This window comes from Melanostigma gelatinosum (assembly GCF_949748355.1).
Source record: "Melanostigma gelatinosum genome assembly, chromosome: 14".
NCBI lineage: Eukaryota > Metazoa > Chordata > Actinopteri > Perciformes > Zoarcidae > Melanostigma > Melanostigma gelatinosum.
Genome location: NC_136647.1, coordinates 11,771,982 through 11,783,162, shown reverse-complemented (window position 1 = coordinate 11,783,162; position 11,181 = coordinate 11,771,982). Strand labels below are relative to the sequence as shown.

The following is an 11,181-nucleotide window of genomic DNA, read 5'->3' as shown; positions in this document are numbered from 1 at the left end:
ATTCAAGCCTATTTGTTTACCTTTGTTGTTGTTGAAGCTGCCATAAGGAAGCGACTAAAGGACCTACAGTAACGCGGTGGAAATGCCAGAATACATAAATCAAATGCAATGAGTGTTTGTCAGCCTCCTTCTCTGACAACACACAGGCTTGGTTCTGTTCGGTCTTGTCGGGGGCAGTCGGTGTGCTTTAAAAAAAAAAAAATGACTCATCGCACTGCCAACAAACTGTCCAAGCTGTACAAGAGTGATTTATCTTTTTACAAGCCGAGACGACTTGTTCCGATGCTCAGGAGCCCTGGGGTCTGGATTTCCACTCTCTATATGAGGACTGAAGCTTGAAAAGCTGTGTTCTTGATGAGTCAGGTGGTGTTTGTGTGTCCTCACATGTTAGTCATGATTCATCACCACAGTATGCTTGTTTATGACGTGATGGACAAAGGTTAATCTAAATCTAGATGTGAAGTAGTCTCTCTACCAGTAAGTAGGCTACATAATATTGATTATTCATGTGCATCCATATTTTCCTACATCCCTACTGTCGGGTATGACAAAGAAAAGCATCAAATGTTTTGTTTTAGCATCCAAATAGTTGCTGATCCATTTCCTGTACATTGATTAATCGTTGCCGGTCTCCTACATCCTCCCCCGTCTCCGCTGTCTATCTGCTTCTTTCTCATCTTTCTTTTTTGGCATCTCGGTCGATTTAAATAAACCTTTTAGGATATAAAATGTAATTAAAACAAGGTAGAATTGTAATGTCTAGACGTGGCAGATTACTGCTGATTAATCTCTTGAAATGCTGAGTCATAACAAATGTCTGCGAGGGTCCCGGGGAAGTGCACCGGTGTGCTGTATCGACAGCTTTATTGGACACGTTAAGTCTTCCTGCTCTCATTTCTTCTAAAGCCCAAGGCTCTCACACACACACACACACGTGCACACACACACATCTTAAATTCATGTCACATAGAAGCCTTACTGGATTATCTCTGTTGAGAGTCAACCGTATATGCACTGAATTAGATCAGCGGCGTTTGCTTTGTAGTTTAATCACATTACCAAGTTTTCCTGATTTGTCACCGTCTGCATTGGAAAAACATTGTTGCGTACGTGTGTGTCTTTGTGAGTGTTGTCGGCATTTTGCGTGTGTGTGTGCGCGCGCGGCACTCGTGTGTGTGTGTGTGTGTGTGTGTGTGTGTGTGTGTGTGTGTGTGTGTGTGTGTGAGTAGGGGTCAGTGGGAGTGGTGGGTATGTAAGAGAGTGACCTCCAGTGGTCTAAATATAGCGCCTCCCTCCTCCCCTCGCCTCTCTCTCGGGGCAGTGTTGAAATTCCTAACCCAACTCTTCTGGTCAGATCTCCACAAGGAGCAGACTTTACTTAACTGCTACTGACAACTAAAGGGTTGAGCCACTAAAACCCCACTCTGAAGGAATCACTTTATTGCAAATACAAACTTTCCAATGCAAGGATTCCAATGTCGCGGGAGCAACGGGAGGCCGGAGTGGCAGCAGGAGCAGAAGTTGAAACTGATAGCTGGTCTGTAGGCTCATGTAGTTCTCAAGCACGGGGGCCCTATAGGCAGCCTCTGATCGACCTCTGCTGGAGCCGTGCAGTGGAATATTTACTCGATCCCCGTCGGTAGAGTTCACTCATGACGGAGGCGGTCGTCTCCGCTGCTATTCTGAGAAGACACTTTGGCGTCATCTCCCCCTCCGCGATTACAACACTCACGGCACTGAGGAGTCGAGTCGCCTCGAGCTATGGCTCTCCCGGTCTGCGGACGCCGCCGCATATCTTCCTGTCTCTTTTGGATTGAATGTGGAATTACAGCTGTCATGAGAGTTTCACGTCTTTCACTTTACCCGTCTGTCAGTTTCTGAAGGATGGAGCTTCACACGTTTAGCTTTGGTTAAACCTGCCTCGTGCCAAAGCCAGACGTTGTTCCGATGTCTGTATTTACTGTCATGGTGGAATAGTTGGATATTAAAGACAACCTTCGTCCTGTGCCGCGAATCACTCCGCAAGGGATTTCTTTTATTTGTCTATCATGGGAGCTGTATTTCACACCTCGTAGACGCAGCTACCCTCTCCTGTCCCTCCTGCATCCCCCTTTTTTACCCACGTCCACCCACTGTATCCCTGTCTCGCCGTCTGGCTGTCTGCACCATGGAAGTGCCAACTAAGTGGAGCAGGGCTAGTGTCATCAGCTTCATCAAGGGCCTTGGTAAGCGCGCAGGAGGCGCGTGTGTTCGTGTGCACGCACGCATGTTTGCCTCGTTCGAGTGCTCGGCTGTCACACAAACAGGGTCACTGTCTATGAGGCCCCGGTGGGCCCCTGTCTGTCCGGGAATTAGTGTTTACATTTCACCTCTGCGGCGAGGTCAGGTCACGTGGTCATGAAAGGTCAGTTTAGAGCCGACACTGTTAACTCACACACTCTAGCCACTTCTGGGAAATGCTCTTGTTCTTCTCGGCATGTTCAGGGAAGTACAAGTAACCTTTGTGTGAGTTTTTAGTTTTTTCCTACACTGTATTGGATGACATATGATTAATGATAATAATCCATCGTGGATGCAGAACTTCCACAAAGTCTTGCTTAAGCTCTTATACTGCATAGTCACCGATGCCATTTCTTACAGCGATGAGTTTGTTCTATTTTAAGGGCATGTCAATATTCCTAGAGACGCATGACAGGAAATGCCCTCTCCATCCGTATGTCTCTCTTTCCGTCTGTCGTCTGTCTCTCACTCAGAGACTTCAGCCGCTCCCTATCTATCTTTCCCTCTGTGTGTTTATCATTACGTCTCGCAAGAATTGACGGTTCCCAGCCTCCCTAACGATGGAATCAGAAGAGAGGAATGAAAACATGGACTGCCCAGCAAGTGTGCAAGTGTGTGCAAGTGTGTGTGTGTCTAGGGGGGTCTGGAAAGTGTTGCCTGTCAAACCTGGACACACACTCACCACAAATAAGTCCTGACTGAGGAGTTTTAACTTCACAAAAATAAATGGTGATCAGATTTTCAAAGAATGAGGTTTATTGAGGCAAGAGGCTGGAGAATGAGCGTGAGGGTTCGTGTCTCAGCTGGACGGTGTTGGGAGGTTCTTTGATGAAGGTAACAGCAGTGTGTCAGTTTGTATTGTAGCAGTCGGAGCTGCAGAAGTGGTTGTGACACAAAGCTCATGGAGGCAACTATGGTTCTTTAAAACCCTTTTACCTAAAATAAATTGTGGCCCCGCTCAGAGTCATAACAGACAGATATACATGTTCTTATATTAAGTGTGACACCCACTTTCTCAGGATATCATTCATATATCTGCTTAGAGATCATTGAAAAAAAGATGCTCCTCCTCATGGAAGCAGAACCTGAGATTCAGAACCAGAGATTCGGAACCTGAGATTCAGAACCTGAGATTCATCACGTGTTTAGTTTCTCAGTTTGAAAGTACTCCAGTGATAGTTGAACATTCATGGGTACATGGCAGGAACAGGAACCGGCATTACATTATTTTACATAATTAGCGGTGCCAGTTTGCAAAAATGTAAACAAACAAAGGCTAAAACGATGCCTAAAATATTTGACCTTTTTTTACTGCATCCCCACACTGTGGTTCCAAAATCTTAAAACATGAATATGCCCCTAATAGAAATAAGACAAAGAATAACAATAATGTCTCCCCCCCCCCCCCCCCCCAGCCTCTCCAGTGGGACTGAAGCCCCCCCTCCCGCCAGTCAGTGGAACCTCGGGAGAGAGGAAGGGTCCTGTCGTCATGGCGCCCGTCAACGTGGACCCTGAGAGTAAGCCGGGCGAGTTCGTCCTAAAAAGCTTGTTTGCCAACTTCACCCTTCTCTCCGAGCGCAAGATCCGAATCATCATGGCCGAACCACTGGTGAGTCCTTTGTCATCCCGTCTCTCTCAGGTTACAGCATCATTCAGGGCGACACTGTATCTGTTATTCAGAGTGATATGTTGACTTTTACTTCTATAACAGAGGACGTGATCTCCAGCAGTGTGGCTCATATAGAATATAACCATCATTTAGAGACGGCCTCACAATATATGGGTTTTCTGTTTCTATTCATTTTTCTTCAGGGTCATATTTGAGCCTTATCTATTTTCCCGTCATGGTCACACAGTACAAACTGTTTTACATATTAACAAACCTGACTGATGATTAGTAATATCTCGTCTTTTTTTAGAAGGAACTAGTTGTTTTAGTCACTCACTGCGACCTCTTTGCAGGCTTGATCATTTGTCAGCTATTAAGGCATATTGACTTCTGCCGCTGGTGCACAATGCTCCCGTATATTGCATTGCTTTATATCATTTCCTGTAACCTCTGGTGCATTTATTTTTGTTTATTAAGGAAGGTATATGCTCCACCTTCATGGAACACATGCATTTTAGTCTCATCATGCAATGAAGCAAAAGTATTTCGTATCCTATTACCGGTACACCATTAGTATACGGTCGATCTGTAGAACACTAAACTTCTAAAATGATCGATAGCTTCGACCCTAGTTCTGATTACAAAGTTTCACAATAAAATGTCTTCCTGTTTTTACACTAATGTCTGTCTGCTCTTGTCTCACAGGAAAAGCCTCTTAACAAATCTCTGCAGAGAGGAGAGGACCCACAGTTCGACCAGGTGCGTGGAGCTGACATGGACACATTCTGTCGTCCACTTCTTGTTTTATTTTGGGATTAACCTCTCTCTCTCTCTCTCTCTCTCTCTCTCTCTCTCTCTCTCTCTCTCTCTCTCTTCTCTCTCTCTCTCTCTCTCTCTCGCTCTCTCTCTTTCTCTCTCTCTCTCACCTCCACCTGCCCCTGCTCTCCTTCTCTCGGTGAAGTTGATCAGCAGTATGAGTTCTCTAGCAGAGTACTGCCTGCCGTCTATCCTGAGGACTCTGTTCGACTGGTACAAGAGGCAGAACGGCCTGGAAGACGAGTCCCACGAGTATCGGCCCAGGGCCAACACCAAGTCCAAGAAGTGAGAGGACACAAACGCCACACACACTGGATTTGTAAAACTCTTCTCTGCACCTAGCTGAGAAGTTGGAGTCGATTTAGAAACAGAAAATGCACGGTGAAAAAACAAAAACACACAACAATCCAGCATGTCAGATGTGCAGGACTATTTCAATATGTTCTTATGAATTATTTAGTGTAAAGTTTTTTAAACTTACGACAATAAGCAATACTGTACTGACTGCATTTAGCCCCCTCCCACACAAACAGCAGAAAAACAACGTCTACATTAAAATAATACTGCCATTGAAAAAAATACACTAATCAACGGCAGAAGCTTGTTTCCAAATGTCAAACACACCGAGTACACACTGCTACACAGTGAGCCAGATGGTGCCTTCAATTAACTCATTATCAGAACTTTAATAAAAGCAGATTCTCATGTGTGTTGAGTACGAAGGCAAGAAGAGGATCAACACTGTTTCTTTGTTTCTGTCTGTTTCAGTGATGAGCAACAGAAAGACTACTTATTGGAGAGGAGAGATCTGGCGATAGACTTCATCTTTTCTCTCGTGCTTATAGAGGTTTTGAAGCAGGTGAGTAGTTAATTAAAGCAATAAATTCCTCACTCCGTGCTCTATTGACGGAGAAAGCTGAGTCGACATCTGTTGTTCTCCCTGCATCCAGCGTCTTTATTTGACGTGACAGTGATGTAGTTGGATGCAAAGGAGCAACTGCAGGCGACTTCAGCTTGTATTTCTAGTGTCCACCTCTGGGTAGCCCGGGGGAAACAGAACTTCCTAAACCTGCTGTAAGTTCCTTTGTGAAAGAGCCATCCCAAAATATGAGTGGCGAATTTCCCCTTTAACACTTACTTACTTGATATCAGTTGTCCAGTATTTCCCACCCTCCTCATGTTAAAATCTAAACATCATGTTAACGCAACTACAAAAAGTTCCCCAGACTGTGAGCAGAATACATAGAAATAGCTCATCTTATTTGGACGTATTGTTTTAATTTCATGTTCAGATTCATCAAGTGAAAAGATGGAAATCTTAACAAAACAATAACAAACTTTTTCTCTCAATCCAGATCCCCCTCCATCCTCTTTTGGATGGACTCATCCAAGAAGTCATAAACCTGACGTTCAAGCACTTCAAATACAAAGAAGGGTAAAAATGATCACATGTAGAAACACTAAATCTTTTTCAGCGGAATACTGTCTTCACTTTCTGACCAACTTCAACATACTCACGTGCGGTGTTGTCATCAACGGCTCTCACAAATATAGCAAATGTGTGTATTGTTATCTCAGTCACTACATATTATAATATTCATGTCTTGTGTTCACTTCTCAGGTATCTGGGACCCAACACAGGCAACATGCACATAGTGGCTGACCTGTATGCTGAAGTAGTGGGAGTTGTAGCTCAGTCCAGGTAATGTGCAAATTCATCTTCATGCTGCTCGTGTGTTTATGAGTGCATGCAATTTAAATGTTTGTACATCAACAGCATCGACATACATTTGTTGAGGTAATTTGCCACACACCCAATAAGTAATATCTAAAGTTCATTTAATATATCAAAGCTAATGAAGACGCAGTGTTACAGTGAATTCATTTACACTTATTCAAAATGCTACAATTGGCCTTACAAGTTTGCACTTAAATATCTACAATCCAGTTTTAAATGTGGCTTTATTTCCTTATTTCCACAGCTTAGAATGAAATGTGTGTCACAGTGAAGGCATATGTGTGATCCAGGTGATAACGTAGTTACAGTAGCTGCCTGTCCTCCTCTTGACCCCCCTTCAGCTGCCCCTCTGTCTTGAGTACAAGTGAGGGAAAGAAGTGTGTGTGTGTGTGTGTGTGTGTGTGTGTGTGTGTGTGTGTGTGTGTGTGTGTGTGTGTGTGTGTGTGTGTGTGTGTGTGTGTGTGTGTGTGTGTGTGTGTGTGTGTGTGTGTGTGTGTGTGTGTGTGTGTGTGTGTGTGTGTGCGTGCGTGCGTGCGTGCGTGCGTGCGTGCGTGCGTGCGTGCGTGCGTGCGTGCGTGCGTGCGTGCGTGCGTGCGTGCGTGCGTGCGTGCGTGCGTGCGTGCGTGCGTGCGTGCGTGCGTGCGTGCGTGCGTGCGTGCGTGCGTGCGTGCGTGCGTGCGTGCGTGCGTGCGTGCGTGCGTGCGTGCGTGCGTGCGTGCGTGCGTGCGTGCGTGCGTGCGTGCGTGCGTGCGTGCGTGCGTGCGTGCGTGCGTGCGTGCGTGCGTGCGTGCGTGCGTGCGTGCGTGCGTGCGTGCGTGCGTGCGTGCGTGCGTGCGTGCGTGCGTGCGTGCGTGCGTGCGTGCGTGCGTGCGTGCGTGCGTGCGTGCGTGCGTGCGTGCGTGCGTGCGTGCGTGCGTGCGTGTGTCATGACAACTAAGGATATTGACACTCCAGATGACGGTCCTCTGTCTGTGTAATGTTGTGATGAGAGATGAGCACTGTTCCCATTTTCCAGGAGGTTATTACTGTGATGGAGGAGGTTCACAGGGCGGCTCAGTCACTACTGTCACACACACACACGCGCACACACACACACACACATCCCCGTACCTCTATCTTTCTATCTCATTGACATAATTCGCTCCCTTCCCCTAACCTTCACCGTCACGGCTGGATCAAAGTCAACACTGAGATCTGGTTTAGCAAATGCAGCCTAGCTACTGTGTGGTTGATTAAGCTTCCTGGGTGATTTCTAACACTCCTTATTTGTTATTTGTTTGTAGTACATTATTTTAGGTTGAGCACACACTGAGTCAGACCATAATCAATCTTGGTGCATACTTTATTCTTGGCATTGTGTGTGTGTGTGTGTGTGTGTGTTTTCCCAGCTTGTTTTATGGATCACAGTGTTTATGTGTATCTTATTTACCGTAAACACTCCTCACGAAACAGGAGGCAGACGACTGTTCCACTTACTGAACTGCTGTGGCAGCCCCCCTGTGAAGCGTGCAAAACAAACGCCGACGCCCCAAAGAATCAGTGCACGCACACACACACACACACACACACACACACACACACACGCACACACACACATTCTCTCCACATCACCCATCCAGATGCCATTCTAAATATAGGCCTGCAGAGCAGTGTTGGTCAAAATCTATTTGGACGCGTACGCACACAAGCGCACGCAACTGTTTTTGCACATGCAAAAACAAACCGTTGAATACAGGAGTAAATAATAGCAAATGAACACACTTGCCACTTTGTTGTAGTTCTTCCACTAACCATGCCACCACTCACCTGAGACCTGGGAATGAAAAACATTTGCTAACGCTTCCAAAGAGAGCTACTGTTCACATCTGGTGGCCATTTACTCGGCAGGTTCCCAGCAGTGAGGAAGAAGTTCATCTCCGAGCTGAAGGAGCTGAGACAGAAGGAGCAGAGCCCCTACGTCATCCAGTCCACCATCAGCCTCATCATGGGACTCAAGTTCTTCCGCATCAAAATGTACCCGGTGGAAGACTTTGAAGCCTCCTTCCAGTTCATGCAGGTAGAGCCGAAATCATTTGCTCCCTTACCTGATTTTTACATTCCAACAAATTGTAAAAAGTTTTTTTTACAGGACAGACGTGCTCTTTTCTTCATCTCCGGAAGCAGTTTAATGCTATTAAAGAGCTGACTATCAACAGATTCCCCCAGAGTAATTAGGGGTTATGTGCCTTTGTTATTCTCCCTTTGATGGTAATTGCAGTGGTGAGAATGTTTCTCATTTCCGCACACCCGTAGCGATACAGGGATTAGAACCGGTGACATTGCATTCACTGCATTATCAAGTACGTACATTGTTTCTATAACCGTCTCTGACTCTCTTTGTCTCCTCAGGAGTGTGCGCAGTATTTCTTGGAAGTGAAGGACAAAGACATTAAACACTCGTTAGCCGGACTCTTTGTGGAGATACTTGTACCTGTAGCTGCTGTAAGTTCATTTCATCTTCCTGCTGAGAGCACCTCAGTGTACTTTGGTCTTTTAAATACAAACGTCTGTCTCTCTGTTCACAGTATATCTGCTGGTCTTAATATATAGTGTTTATATCTTGAGAATAATCATAGGAGAGTAATGAGAGTAATAATACAAATGTTAGGCTTGAATATATAGTGTCTTAGTAGTGTTGGGGTTTGACAAAAACACTTCTCTCAGCTAACTTTTGCATTTATCGTCTTCCTCCCAGACTGTGAAGAACGAGGTGAACGTGCCGTGTCTACGGAATTTCGTAGAAAGTTTGTACGACACCACACTGGACCTGTCCTCAAGGAAGAAACACTCTCTGGTAAGTTTCTCCTTTTGTTCTGTTTCATCGCTGCTCCTCTCTCCTCATTTCCTCTCCATTAACAGCGATTTGTGAAAGCACTTACTGTAACTCTTCAACATGCGGGCTTTTATCTTTCCATGGAAAGGAGACAGGAGTGCAGTGTGCAGTACACCTCTCTTACTGAGATACTGTCAGCAACAAACGCGCTGTAAAACAACTGTGACCGGTTGGCGCAGGCGTACGATGGTGATGCAGTAATTATTTTACTGCAGTAACCAGCTTTAATCTTTCTTGTTTCAAGATGCAAACACTCATTTGTAGAAGATTCTTTAAAGTATTAAACCAAATTTTTATGAGGCAGTGATTTTTTTCTTTCTAGTGCAGCTGAGCAATGCTTTCTGAGACAATGTTCCCCTTTTAGTTTTCTCCAAAAATGTTGCCCCGCCTTTGGTGGTTCCCTCCTGCTGTGACGGAGTCGTGTCCTCAGGGCTGCAGACGTCTTACTCGCCCATTATGCGTGTTTCCTTCGTCAGTCTCCAAATACTCGGAGCAAACCGTGAATTTGAGGCTCGACACACCTCTCTCTGCACACAAACGTTTACTAAACGAACAGTGCATCCATGCACACACACAAACAATAGCCTGCCATGTCGGAGCAGAATGGGCAGGTATGATAGGAATGACAGTCATGTGGTGCAATCTGAGTACCTGAGAGAGACTGAAATGTGAGGAGGACAGATAACAGATACCAACTTAGATAAAGAGTGACAGGTAAATGATGCACTCCTAAAAACCTAGCATTTCCATAACCATTCATGACAAGGGTGTACCTGGACTCACACGGGTCATTGAAGGCTTTCCTGTTTAACAATGATCTGTCTGCATGCCCTTACCAGCTGGTTGAACCGACTAGACACCAAGTTCACATTCCTGTCTGTGAACTTTGTGTTGAGTATTCTATAAACTTGTCCATGAATGAATTAAACAGACAGCCAGAAAGAAACCTTGTGGCAATATAATGCATAGATACATACGTGTTTAATTGCAGAGAGGAGGCCTGAAACAAGTGGAACATGATTGTGAAAAGCTTAATCTGAAATAGTGTGATTGCCCATTGTTGTTAGATGACAAAGGAAGAGCTCAGAAATGAGGTTTCAGTTTAGAATGAATGATCCTTTTTAATGACTGACTTCATTCAATGCTTCAACATCTAAAAGCAGTTGAAAAGTCATTTGCATGCATGTAGAAAAATGGTGAGGCAGACAGCCTGAGTCCTTTGTTTTATATTTACATTCAATGAATGAACTTTGAATTTGAAGTGCCCGATGCAAATGTCTCCCATCTGTCTTCTCTCTCTCTCTCTCTCTCTCCACCCCCAGGCTCTGTATCCTCTGGTGACTTGCCTGCTGTGTGTCAGTCAGAAGCAGTTCTTCCTCGGCCGCTGGCACATTTTCCTCAACAACTGCCTCTCAAACCTCAAGGTCAGCCTTTCCTGTCTGCCCCATGCCCCGTGTGTGTGTGTCGTGTTCACACACAGAAGCAATGCAGCCAGTGCAATAAGTATCTGTACATGCACACAGCACTGAACTTCACACTGCTGCACCAGCACGACATATACAATCAACCATCAGTATGTATTGCCCCGAGAGAAGCACTGCAGGTTAAGAACACAGTGATTGATGGGGGCTCATTAAGACTTTGATTTATGATCACAATGAACGTCACTATATACGCTCTGCTGAGCAGTGTATGTAGGGCATCAAGTAAATCATGTGTATGTAAAGTATGGGTCTATTTCAATAACAATTCAAATTGATCTTCATTTGAATGATCTGATATCGAGTATTTTTAATTGCTGCCTTTTCACGTGGATTCGTGAAAACAAGCGAACCTCGGTGGAGTCAGAACATGCCGGGAGCTGCT

At 45.2% G+C, this 11,181-nt stretch overlaps 1 protein-coding gene across 1 annotated transcript in view; it reads left to right on the top strand.

Annotated features, from left to right (window-relative positions):
• The first annotated feature begins 1,712 nt into the window (after nucleotides 1-1,712).
• fryb (furry homolog b) overlaps nucleotides 1,713-11,181 on the top strand; it is a 33,625-nt gene continuing 24,156 nt past the window's right edge. Inside the window, exons 1-11 of the mRNA XM_079283241.1 lie at nucleotides 1,713-2,225; nucleotides 3,696-3,889; nucleotides 4,595-4,648; nucleotides 4,851-4,990; nucleotides 5,474-5,564; nucleotides 6,061-6,140; nucleotides 6,327-6,407; nucleotides 8,331-8,499; nucleotides 8,832-8,924; nucleotides 9,178-9,276; nucleotides 10,638-10,739. Of these exons, the coding sequence (XP_079139367.1) occupies nucleotides 2,168-2,225; nucleotides 3,696-3,889; nucleotides 4,595-4,648; nucleotides 4,851-4,990; nucleotides 5,474-5,564; nucleotides 6,061-6,140; nucleotides 6,327-6,407; nucleotides 8,331-8,499; nucleotides 8,832-8,924; nucleotides 9,178-9,276; nucleotides 10,638-10,739 (1,161 nt within the window). The 5' untranslated portion in view covers nucleotides 1,713-2,167. The remainder of the gene's footprint in view (nucleotides 2,226-3,695; nucleotides 3,890-4,594; nucleotides 4,649-4,850; nucleotides 4,991-5,473; nucleotides 5,565-6,060; nucleotides 6,141-6,326; nucleotides 6,408-8,330; nucleotides 8,500-8,831; nucleotides 8,925-9,177; nucleotides 9,277-10,637; nucleotides 10,740-11,181) is intronic.